General features: G+C 35.9%; 1 protein-coding gene across 7 annotated transcripts in view; it reads left to right on the forward strand.

The window, feature by feature from the left end:
• Window positions 1-8,862, forward strand: part of OXR1 (oxidation resistance 1) — a 454,493-nt gene extending 445,631 nt beyond the window's left edge. For 5 of the 7 annotated variants that reach the window (XM_027131593.1, XM_027131595.1, XM_027131594.1 and 2 more), the window contains 3 exons: window positions 3,007-3,102; window positions 4,520-4,593; window positions 6,954-8,860. In XM_027131593.1, the coding sequence (XP_026987394.1) occupies window positions 3,007-3,102; window positions 4,520-4,593; window positions 6,954-7,089 (306 nt within the window). In that variant the 3' untranslated portion in view covers window positions 7,090-8,860. Of the gene's footprint in view, window positions 1-3,006; window positions 3,103-4,519; window positions 4,594-6,953 lie in introns of all 7 variants that reach the window. The other 2 variants (XM_027131599.1, XM_027131600.1) reach the window with 1 other exon arrangement.
• The last annotated feature ends 4,586 nt before the right edge of the window (window positions 8,863-13,448 follow it).

Consider the following 13,448-nt stretch of genomic DNA (forward strand, 5'->3'; position numbering starts at 1 on the left):
ATAGTCAAGTCCAGGAAGGGCAGAGAGTCCCATACAGGATAAAACCAAGGAGAAGCACAAGACATATTAATCAAACTATCAAAAATTAAATACAAAGAAAAATATTGAAAGCAGCAAGGGAAAAGCAACAAATAACATACAAGGGAATCCCCATAAGGTTAACAGCTGATCTTTCAGCAGAAAGTCTGCAAGCCAGAAGGGAGTGGCAGGACATATTTAAAGTGATGAAAGGGAAGAACCTACAACCAAGATTACTCTACCCAGCAAGGACCTCATTCAGATTCGATGGAGAAATTAAAACCTTTACAGACAAGCAAAAGCTAAGAGAATTCAGCACCACCAAACCAGCTTTACAACAAATGCTAAAGGAACTTCTTTAGGCAGGAAACACAGGAGAAGGAAAACACCTACAATAACAGACCCAAAACAATTAAGGAAATGGTAATAGGAACATACATATCGATAACTACCTTAAATGTAAATGGATTAAATGCTTCAACAAAAAGACATAGACTGGCTGAACGGATACAAAAACAAAACCCGTATATATGCTGTCTACAAGAGACCCACTTCAGACCTAGGGACACATACAGACTGAAAGTGAGGGGATGGAAAAAGATATTCCATGCAAATGAAAATCAAAAGAAAGCTGGAGTAGCAATTCTCATATCAGACAAAATATACTTTAAAACAAAGACTATGACAAGAGACAAAGAAGGACACTACATAATGATCAAGGGATCAATCCAAGAAGAAGATATAACAATTGTAAATATTTATGCGCCCAACATAGGAGCACCTCAATACATAAGGAAAATGCTAACAGCCATAAAAGGGTGATCGACAGTAACACAGTCATAGCAAGGGACTTTAACACCTCACTTTCACCAATGGACACATCATCCAAAATGGAAATAAATAAGGAAGCACAAGCTTTAAATGATACATTAAACAAGATGGACTTAATTGATATTTATAGGACATTCGATCCAAAAACAGCACAATACACTTTCTTCTCAAGTGCTCATGGACATTCTCTAAGATAGATCATATGTTGGGTCACAAATCAAGCCTTGGTAAATTTAAGAAAATTGAAATCGTATCAAGTATCTTTTCCGACCACAACACTATGAGACTAGATATCAGTTACAGACAATAATTGCTGGAGAGGGTGTGGAGAAAAGGGAACCCTCTTGCACTCTTGGTGGGAATGTAAATTGATACAGCCACTATGGAGAACCACATGGAGGTTCCTTAAAAAAAACTAAACATAAGAGATACCATACAACCCAGCAATCCCACTACTGGGCATATACCCTGAGAAAACCATAACTCAAGAGACAGGTACCACAATGTTCATTGCATCTCTGTTTACAATAGCCAGGGCTTGGAAGCAACCTGAGTGTCCATTGACAGATGAATGGATAAAGATGTGGCACATATATACAATGGAATATTACTCAGCCATAAAAAGAAACAAAATTGTGTTATTTGTAGTGAGGTGGAGGGACGTACAGACTGTCATACAGAGTGAACTAAATCAGAAAGAGAAAAACAAATACCATATGCTAACACATATATACGGAATGTAAAAAAAAAAAAAGAAGAAAAAATGGTTCTGAAGAACCTAGTGGCAGGACAGGAATAAAGATGCAGATGTAGAGAATGGACTTGAGGACACGGGGAGGGGGAAGGGTAGGCTGGGATGAAGTGAGAGAGTGCATGGACGTATATACACTACCAAATGTAAAATAGCTAGCTAGTGGGAAGCAGCCACATAGCACAGGGAGATCAGCTCGGTGCTTTGTGACCACCTAGAGGTGTGGGATACGGAGGGTGGGAGGGAGGGAGATGCAAGAGAGAGGAGATATGGGGATATATGTATATGTATAGCTGATTCAATTTGTTATACAGCAGAAACTAACACACCATTGTAAGGCAATTATACTTCAATAAAGATGTTTTTAAAAAAATAGCTAAAAAATAAATAAATAAAATTTATAAAATAAATAAAGATAATTGTGTGAGGATGAGACCAAGAACAAAGTCCCAGATAAGGAAGAGACGGTTTGGTTATTCCTGAAACAGCAAGTTCATAAATGGGCAGAACACGTCTTTGTTATTGTCAGACCTAGTAGCTTCATTTTGGGAGGTGGAGGTGGTGGTACAGAGTTTCTGGGGTGCTGGTAATGTCCTGTTTCTAGGTCTGCATGAAGGTTGAATGGAACTTTGCTTTGTGATGATTCCAAATTGATCTGTATGATTGTATTATATATATATATATATATATATATATATATATATATATATATATACACACACAACAATAAGAAAAGTCTATTTTAAAAATTGAGTCTGGAAGTAGAATGTCAGGAGAGATAGTGACTGTAGAGATCATCGAACTCTACTTTGCCATTTCGTGATCTGGAACCTTAGACCCACAACATTGAAATGACTTGTCCAGTCCTCTTGTTCATTTATTCATCCTTTTTTTAGGGTATCTACTGTGTGTCTTGTACTGTGTAAAGGCAAGGCATTACAGGACCAAACAATTCAGACTGGAGTTCTGTCCTCATGGAATTTACTGTCTAATGAAGAGGAAACTGGCATACCTTTTTAGTAGTAGAATGTTTACCCATACTGAGGGGTTTTTGCTGTCGTAAGTGCTACAGTACCACAACAGCATGTTGTCCTCACTGTGTGTACATTGTCATGCTGAAATGTGGCTACCACTTTTTTAGATTATCTTTTTGTTATAATAGACATGTTTTTAGATTTCAAAACTAGGAAAAATCTGGTTTTTTCCCACTGAGAAACTGATATGCTTTGTACCTGACAATAATATGAATTGTGTGACAACTGGTCATGTTTCACTTCTTCAAGTACAAGTAGACAAAACTATGCTAGATTAAACTTTTTGCATTTTACTTAAACATATATACTGGGACAGTGCTTACCAAAACAAATTAATAGTCATGTCATTGAACGTGCCTTTTTTATCCTTAGGTTTTTGGTGCATTGGCGTCTGAGCCATTTAAAGTAAGTGATGGCTTTTATGGTACTGGAGAGACCTTTGTTTTTACATTCTGTCCACAATTTGAGGTAAGAACACTTATTCCAGTTATATTCAGTTTGTGAAGAGGTGTCATCTTGAATAGAACATTCACTTTGGAGTCCTGCATACTTGCATTTGACTCTCAATCTCTGCCTTTTACTAACTGATAACCAAGCACTTTTTTGACCATTGTGAGCTTCAACTTTCCTGTGGTTAGAATGGGGATCATAAAATGTAACAAGGTTGTTTAAAAATTAAATGAGAATCATATATGTGTAACACTTGGTGTGGTACCAGAAAGACATCATGGGCTCAGTAAGGAGTATACGTCATTATTACTGTTTTGTTTATTAATTATCTTTGTAAAATTTCTAGAAACTTTTAATGACTAAGTTTAATGATGTCAGTCTTGAAAATTTTAAAAACAAATTATTTGGGGTTAAATCAACAGTGATTACCTGATTTCATTCTCTTTATTGTGACTTGACTAAAATTAGATACATTCTAATGCCAATGAGATCTGAAATTTAATACATGCATTTTAGTGAATGTGTAACTGTTTAAAGCATTGAGTGCAATCTCAGAGTCTCTGGTACAGTCAGGTTCAGCATGTCAGACAGTACCTAAGAGATGAAATTATAACCTTGAAAATAGGGATCAACACAGTTGGTTTTTTAAAAAATTGTCTTTAGGAACAGTTTCTATAATGAACAAAATAGGATTTGCTAACATAATAGGAATGAACTCTCTTAACAAATTTGGGTTTAAGTGGCTCACCAGATTAACTAGTGCTTTCCATTCCTTCCATAAAACATATCAACTGATGCCTACAGCTACCTGGAAGCTTGTAGTTGTTACAGATTTTTGAAGTTTCAGTTATACTTGTTTCCAGTCCTTTTTTATGATGCTGTTTCTACCTGGTAACTAATAATGTAATTAAACAAATGTTATATGTATATGAAAAAGTGAGTGCTAAAGTGTATTTTATTGAAAACTGTAATGAATACTTTGGAAAATTTTTATAAAGGTGAGGTGCTATAAATTGATGTTGTATTAGGTTTAGGTAGAACTTGCATGAAAGGTTAAAAATATTTAAGAATATTAACATCTAAAAGTTTTACCCTTGAATGTCTCAAGTGTTTTTATGTTCACTCCTCTTTAAAGAAATTGAAACTGGAAAGCATAAACACGTGCTGTAGGCTTCTGTGAGAATAACGATAGGCAAATTCATACCCAAAGAAAAGACCTTGGCCCTATACCAAAATATTAAAACATTATCAAATTAATGTTCATTTATATTTGATGCTAAAATAAAAGTTAATGACATCTACTCAGTTTTTAACTAATTTTCTACTTTCTTTAACTTTTCTCATTAACCATTGAACTCTTGTAGTCAGAAAAGAGAAATTCACATAGATAGTGATATTTTCATCTACATATTTAAAGCTTTTGTCATTTTTGTAGGTCTTTAAGTGGACAGGAGATAATATGTTTTTTATCAAAGGAGACATGGATTCACTAGCTTTTGGTGGTGGAGGGTAAGTCTCTTGAACATTTGACTGTGAGATTTTGAAAGAAACTTCAAAAATTCATTTGTGGGGCTTCCCTGGTGGTGCAGTGGTTGAGAGTCCGCCTGCCGATGCTGGGGAAACGGGTTCGTGCCTCGGTCCGGGAGGATCCCACATGCCGCAGAATGGCTGGGCCCGTGAGCCATAGCCGCTGAGCCTGTGCGTCTGGAGCCTGTGCTCCGCAACGGGAGAGGCCACAACAGTGAGAGGCCCGCGTACCGGAAAAAAAAAAAAAAAAATTCATTTGTGTTATTTATAAAATCAGCTATCTTTGGAAAGTTTTGACATTGGAATCCTAATTTATATATTATGACTAAGAAAGTATAATATTTGCAAGAAGGTGCTTGAGTGTAGTATTTGAAACTTTTGGTAGAATACTACTCATCTCAAAATGCTGTTTAGTTGATTCCCCTTTGATTAACCCTTTTGATTAAAACCCTTCTTTTAAAGTCTAGTGACTTCTTGATAGTTGAAAGAGAAATACACTAATCCCTTAGAACTTCTCAAATTTTCAGAAAACCATGGTGATATGTTCTTTCTCTCAATTTATAAAAAAGGTCTAAAATTTTTCATGTTATTCTACCCTGGAGACTATTTGGATTGATATTTTAGACAATAGAAATCTGTTTTCCTGTTAAAAATGTTAGTGACACCCCCACCCCCGATTTTCAGGGCTTGTTTTCTTTTTTTTTAACAGTATGAGTAATCAGCAGTTTGATTTGATTCTTTTGGCATAGCAAGCATTGTGAGAAACTTTGTTTTTTTGTTCTGGTATTCCAACTTCATTTAGTCTTCATGGTATTTGGGGGTAGCTTGCTCTACTGCCTCCTAGCCTAGACTCCTCAACTAGCCCTTAGCAAACACGACTTCCTTCATTTGTTATTTCTCTCTATCCTTCCGGATCGGAATAATGTATGCTAAATAACTCCTAAATTTATAGAAGTGTTATTTGTTTCCCACATTTCAGGATATATAATAATAATTCGTTCAGGCCACAGAATCTTGTTAGCCTGAATAGTCATCATCCTGAGTGATTCTAGCACATTCTCTTACAACTTCTCTATAGATAGGTATTCGGAAGACATGATTTCAGTGATTAAAAATTAACCATGGTTATGATAGCCTTCTCTGAAGGACATAACCAGGTAACTAAAAACCATGTTATTTTTAGTTGTTGGAATTAGCTTATAATGTTTATATGTTCCAATTACACCTTTTTTGTTTGGGGAGAAGGCAGAGTCATTCGTCCCTACTCCAATGGTGGTCTTACATGTGATTCAGTTAGCTCTCCAGGAAAGCCTCACAAGCAAGTGGCTTATAATTTCAAGCTATTAAGGGTGCCTTTAGTCTTTGAAAGTAATGTACACAATGTCATTAGATATTTGCTGCAACTTAGTGTTAATGATGTAACGTGATTCCAGCAGCTAAACTCACCATTGGGTCAGTTGATAACAAATTAAGACAAGTTTACAGTCTTTGAAGGTGAGTACAGTCTCAGAAAATGGGAGCTGTAAGGACTTGATATTCCAGAATTCCAAACAGGAGCCCCAAAGAAATCAAAATCATGTGATGGACTGAATAGAGGCTTTGGAGTCAGATAGACCTCATTCAAATTCCAGCTTCAACATAAATCACATGTGGGACCTTGAACAACTCAAGTCTAAAGTTTCCTCAGCTGTGAGTTAGAGATTGAACCCTTGGGCTTCCCTGGTGGCGCAGTGGTTGAGAGGCTGCCTGCCAATGCAGGGGACACGGGTTCGTGCCCTGGTCCGGGAGGATCCCACGTGCCGCGGAGCGGCTGGGCCCCATGAGCCATGGCCGTTGAGCCTGCGCCTCCGGAGGCTGTGCTCCACAGTGGGAGAGGCCGCAACAGTGAGAGGCCCACATACCTCAAAAAAAAGAAAAAGAGAGTGAACCCTTAACATTAACCACACATTTTATTTTAGATGATAGGGAGTTTTCATGTCGCTAAGAAACTCATGTTAAATATATTAAAACCAAACAGCAAAGAGAAATTCATAATACCAGGCAAAGAATAACAGAGTAGTACCTGCCTCAAAAGCTAATTCTATAATTTTAGAGGGTTCATCTTACTCCTTGATCTATATGTTAAGTGATTTTATAATGGGATATGAACAAAACAAAGTTGCCTTGTGCCACTTTGTGTGGAAAGGAGTAGGGAATGGTTTTGAAAAAAATTTTTAGAGTTGTTGAATATTGAAATGTCTCATTAAATTAATATTTTACAACCTCTGCAATTATTCTTTTACAACTTAGGGCATAAGTATTAAAAGATTTTTGTTAGAACTATTTTCTTCTATGTATTACAGGGGAGAATTTGCCCTGTGGCTTGATGGAGATCTCTACCATGGAAGAAGCCATTCTTGTAAAACATTTGGAAATCATACACTTTCTAAGAAGGAAGACTTCTTTATCCAAGACATTGAAATCTGGGCTTTTGAATGAATATAATGCTCTCTCTCTTAGCAGGATAATGGCCCAAACCTGACATGGACAAACAAGCATTGTTTGGAAAGTTCAAGAAGCAATACAATGTAACATGTAACTCATGCTTTAAAAATAGTTCATATCACCATTTCTTACAGCTATAATTTTGGAATTTATTTTTAAAATCATGTTTCTGTCCCAGAGGTCTTTAGGGTTAGACCATGGCGTGGGTCCCTGCAGTGTAACAGCTTAGGTTTTGTCAGAATTTTGGTAGCATTTTGATCATAGTGACCACCTCATCTATAATCCATGTTTTCTCAGTCTCCTAATAGGATGGTGCTCTTTTGTTGAACCTATTTTGGTTTATTATTTTTTAAACTATATTGATTGTTTTAGTAGAGTAGTCTAACCTGGGATATTGAGGGAATGAAGACTAGGTACTGCTGTATCTGTGAGGTTGGCACAGGTGACTTTTCGACATGCTCCGCTTAGTTATTCTTATAAAGGAAAAAACACATGCCAAAACAATGCATACTTCATACACCACTGAGTTCTAGTTTTAATTCACAGTACAACATTCTCTTTATTAATTTTGCCTGCATTCTCAATTTCATTTTAATAAAAATGAAATTTGAGGAAAATTCTGATTGTAATAGACCACAGTGCACATGATCTGCGGGTTTGGGCATATGCTTTCATCGTTGAATTATCTGATAAAGAGTTATAAAATGACAGAGGAGAATGAGAACTTGATGATTCTACTGAATTTAATATATCAAGCAAGAAAATATACTATTTACATATTTGTAGCTTAGCAGGGCATTATCATAACTACAAAAACTAAGAGACAGATGCATATTTCGTCAACATATTGTGTCAGGTATACTGTTTTATAGTTCTGTTGTTTTAGCCTTGTTGCACACCAACTCCGAAAATAAGGTTCCTGTTCAAAAGAAAAGAAACAAAAACCTTGTGATTTTTTTTGAGTGGTATATGTTATTAATCACCATTAGCATTTGCTGTTATAAAAGGGCAATGATTATAGTAGAATATTGTAACTCAGTAGACTTGTTGAATATGCAAACTTACTGTCAAGTGACCTCAAAAAAAGAAAAGATAAAATATATCAGTAGTTCTTATCCTCTTTTGTAGGAAACCAGTAATAAGCCATTGCGGCAATAATTCATCAGTTAATTTCAAAGCTTCATGTAATGCAAAAAAAATCCTGCCGTTATACATGTGACAGTGACCTTGTGCTGAAATTTCAGCTATTCCAGGTAAACATTGTATATTATCTTGTAAATTAATGTTTAAAGGTAGTTTTGTTCTTATAGAAAGTGTTGATTGCCAGGTTGCTTATAGCACTTTAAATTATTCTAAAAATGAAATTATAAGCCAAATATGTTGGCTTAAGTAGATTTAGTTGTATAGTACTTGGATATATTTAGATCTTTTGAAAGTTTAGATAATTATCTAAAGAAAGCATAATGCTAATGAAAAAGAAAATCTGATAATCTATTTAATATGCTATTGCTGAATATGAATAGAAATACAGGGCATCGTTTCCTTGTTTATGTAAAGCTCTCATTAAAAGTTACTACCAGTGTATAGATTAAATGTTTACAATATAGGGAACTGTAAATAAATATATCAGTTTCTTTCCCCCTTTGGTCTTCCACAGCAGTATTATTGTCTTTGTGGAGTTGACTAATCATAAAAAAATCCTGTATTGGATTTCAATTACAATAAGGTCATAGTGGTGTATACCAAATAAAATTAAATACATAAATATAAATTTGAGTTTGGATTTATTGAATAATCAAGTTATTTTTATATTTAAGAAGTCTGATTAAATGTACTACTGTCTTTTATATGTGAAAAATGGTTCTAGGAGCTATGGTGGTGGTGTGGTGGTGGTGTGGTGGTGGTAATAGTAATAATGATGGAAGGATGCATTCAAACAGAGGGAACAGCACAGTTTAAAAAATGGGGATGTACTTGGGTACTTGGCACATGAGGAAATGTAAGTCATTTGTTTTTTTTAAATTATGTCCCTGGTTTTCTTGGTGGGGAGTGCATAGCAAGGTAAGACTAATTTCATAAAGAGCTCTGTTGTTGTGCAGTGTCAAAAAATTTAGATTTTTTTTAATCTCATAGGAGCGATTAAGAAAATTTGAGTGCAAGAATGTTATGATCAGATTTCCACTTTAGAAAGATGTCTGTGAAAAGTAGATTAGTAGAGAAACAAATTAGAGACAAGGACACTAATAAGACTGTTGAAAAGTCCAGAGCGAAAATGTTGAGGTCTGAACGAGAATAGTAGCAATAGTGATAAGAAAGGAGGCATGGATTTGAAACAGATTTAGGAATTAGGATTAACAAGATATGGTTATTAATTGGATGTCAGAAAGAGTTAAGGATAGCTCTCAGGTTTTTTTGTTAGGAATATATTATTCATCGAGATGGGTGATGTACAAAGAGTAGAAACAAGCAGCAGATAGGGAAGTTAGGTTAGTTGTGGAACTTACTATAGTATAATATGAGAAACTAGAGAACAGATTGGGGGCAGGGGGGAATTAATATTCTGTTCTGATAGATAAAAAAAAAATTTTAAATCAACAACATATAGGTAGATGTTGAAGCCATAACCTGTGGATGATATGCCCTTGGAGATTATAGACTGAGTGAAAAGAGAATTCTTGAGATAGGTTTTGGGGGTATAGTAATATTAAGTGACAGGCAGAAGAAAAGGCTGTAAGCTTCCATCTCAAGCAGCTAGAAGAACAGTAACAAATTTAACCTAATGAAAATAGAAGGAAAAACGAAATAAAGATGTGAGCAAAAATCAATAATATTTAAAACAAGCATACAGAACAGAAAATCTGAGAATAATAAAATTGTAAGCCTCCAGCAAGATTAAGAAAAAGATAAATCACTGTTAAGAATTTAAACGGAGACATCACTAGAACCAGTGAACCTTAAAGAGATAAGATATTGTGAAGAACTTTGCATCAATAAACTTGACAATGTAAATGAAACAGAAAAATGTTTTGGAAAACAGAATTTATTAAAAAATGATCCAAGAAGAAATAAAATTTTTGTATTAAAGAAACTGAATCTCTTAATTAAAAAAACAAAATCCTTCCCACAAAAAACTCAGGTCTGTATGCTTCCACTGGGTAATCCTTTTAAGTATTTAAGGAAAAATAAAGTATCAGTCTTACATGAACTCTTCCAGGGTACTGAGAAAAGGGAGAACTTATGTTATTGAGGCTAGCACCACCTTGATACCAAAACTTTACAATCCTTACCAAAAAAATTACAGAACAGCATGGTATGAGCATAGATACAAAATCCTATATAAAATATTCACAACTCAAATTTAGCAATGTATGAAAGAATAATATATTACAACCAAATTGAGTTTATTCCAGGAAAGCAAACAGTAGTTATTTTTAAATTGGTATTGTTTTCCACATTTAAAGAAGAAAAATCCATGATCATCTCTACAGAAGCAAAAGAAGCATTTGATCAATTTCAGTGCCTGTTTATGATAAAAACTTAGCAAATTAGAAAAGAAGGGATCTTCCTCAATCTGATAGAAAAATATCCTTGAAAAATGTACAGGAAGCATCATCTTTAATGGTGAATTATTGAAGGTTTCCTCCCAGAAGTAGGAAACGTAACAATAATAACTGCTTTCACCACTTCTCTTCAACATTATCCTGGAAGTTCCAACCAGTTCAATAAAGCAAGATAAAAGGCATAAGGACTGGGAAGAAAAGACTTTAAATGTCATTTGTATAGGACACAATCGTGGACATAGAAAATTCCAAAAAGATCAAACTATTGAAATAATTTGATTTACCAAGGTCACTAAAGACAAGTTCAATATTAAAAAAAAGAGTAAAAACCCTTCTTTTTATTCTTTCTAAACCAATAGTTAGAAAATGAAGCTTAAAATACTGTCATTTTGCAATACCATTGAAAAAATCGGATATGTAACAAAAAGATAGACATAAGTAGGAAGGATATACCATGCTCATGATACGAAGACAAAATTGAAAGATGTCAGTTCTCTAAAATCAATCTGTATTGGCAGGGAAAATCTCAGCCAGGTTTATTTGTGGAAATTAAGCTGGTCTATAATTTATATGGAAATGTAAAGGCAAAGAACAGCTGAGGCAACAGTGAAGAATGAGGCTGTGGTCTTAAATACTAGATAATCAGGATCTATTAAAAAGGTGTTTAAAACAATGTGGTATTGGTCAAAGGCTTGGATTAAAGTCAAGAGTCTAGAAACAGACTGATTTTTTAAAAAGATGCTGCTGCTTAGTGGAGAGAATGGTCTTTTCAATAAATGATGCTGGATTAATTGGATGTCTGTATGGAACAAAAAATCTTGACCTATCATACCACATACAAAAATTAATTACAGATTGTAGATCTAAATGTTAAAGGTAAAAAAATAATGCTTTTAGTTGAAAAATATAGGAGAATATCATCATGACTTTAGGATACACATACATTGGACAGAAAAGCACTAACTATAAAGGAAAAAATGGTAAATTATACTACATTAAAATGTTAAGAGCTTTTCATCAAAAGACATCATTAAAAATGAAAAGGCAGCCAACAGAGTAGAAGGTTCTTGTAATACACAGATCTAATGAAGGTCTCACATACACAATATACAAATGACTACGACTCAAACAAAAGACGGAAAAGGCAGAAGACTTTGGCAATTCCTAAAAGTATTAAAACAGCCAATAAGCGCTATTTTAAAAAGGAATGTGAAGTGGAATAACTTTGGAAAACATTTTTTGGCAGTATTCTACTAAAGCTAAATTTGGCCGGCAAATTTCATTCCTTGCTATGTACCCAACAGTAATTGTGTGTATTTGTTTACCAAAATATATGTACTAGAGTGTTTAAAAAAGAACTATTTGCTTTCTTTCTCCTCTCCTGACCATCGCCCTGCTCCCTCCATACATTCACCCATTCACCTGTTTTACTGAGTCTAATTTACTGCTTCCTCTGGCTTGTTCCTGGAAGTAATCAAGCACGTGGGCACTCTTCACTAGCAGAGTCTTGGTTCTTACAGCCAGCCCTCTGGTAAGGCGCACTGGTTTTCAAACCAGCTAAAGGGGCTCATCTTCCCAGTGTCGGACTCCAGGTCTGGGGGTGCCCAATATGTGTCTCGAGCCCCTCACTCCCCAGGCAGGATCCCCGAGCTTGTGATATATCCCCCTCCTCTTTGTGTTCCCTGCTCAGGGCGCAGGCCCTGATCTGACAGCTTCTCCTCCCTTCCTACCTGGTTCTGTGTGAATCTTTCTTTAGAGCCTTTGTTGTAGAATAGCCTTTCTGCCAGTCTCCAGTTTGTTTTCAGTGAGAATTGCTCCACGTGAAGTTGTACTGTTGATGTGTTCCTGGGGTGAGGTGAGCTCAGCATTCTCCTACTCTCTGCCATCTTAATCTCCCCTGCAACCTTTCCCTTACTTTTTTCAGAGCTGCATCCATGTGTATGTACCATGCTTTTTTCGGCCATTTTCCTATATGTATTAGGTTATTGCATTATTTTACAATTAAAAATAGTACACTATGTTATGCATATGTATTTTCATATTGTTTGAGTTGTATCTTAAAAGGAAATTTGGGGATTGGAATTTATTGGTCAAAAAGTAAATGCAGGGCTTCCCTGGTGGCGCAGTGGTTGAGAGTCCGCCTGCCGATGCAGGGGACACGGGTTCGTTCCCCGGTCTGGGAAGATCCCACATGCCACAAAGCGGCTAGGCCCGTGAGCCATGGCCGCTGAGCCTGCGCGTCTGGAGCCTGTGCTCCACAATGGGAGAGGCCACAGCAGTGAAAGGCCCGCATACCACAAAAAAAAAAAGTAAATGCAATATGATTTTGTTAGATACAGGGGTGCCCCCCAAATCTGGGCACACAATGCCATGAGATAATCCTTGCTGGGATGATATTGAACCACAGCACTCTGAAAACCTCTAGGCCAAGAAGTGAGGTCCTACGGCGCATTTATAAATTAAATACTTCTGCAGACATTGTGTTCTTACTGTGTATCAAGAAACATCCTCGGTACTGGGAATGAAAATGTATATTCTAGGAGGCATCTGCATTAAGAGGCCACTTTAACATGGGCCAGATGGTTCCCTGCTTCTGTAATCCCTGAAAGTAGTGACAATAAAGTACAGCGATACTTTCTCTAGCATGAGTTCCCACTGAAATGAAATTCTACTTTACACAGAATTATTCCCACATCGTGTGAGAAACAGTACCTAATATATCTGTTGGTAGTATTAAAAAAAAGGGTGGGGGGGCTTCACTGGTGGAGCAGTGGTTAAGAATCCGCCTGCCAA

Source organism: Aethalodelphis obliquidens, unplaced genomic scaffold, assembly GCF_003676395.1.
Source record: "Aethalodelphis obliquidens isolate GAN/ISIS:26980383/991018 unplaced genomic scaffold, ASM367639v1 scaffold39, whole genome shotgun sequence".
NCBI lineage: Eukaryota > Metazoa > Chordata > Mammalia > Artiodactyla > Delphinidae > Aethalodelphis > Aethalodelphis obliquidens.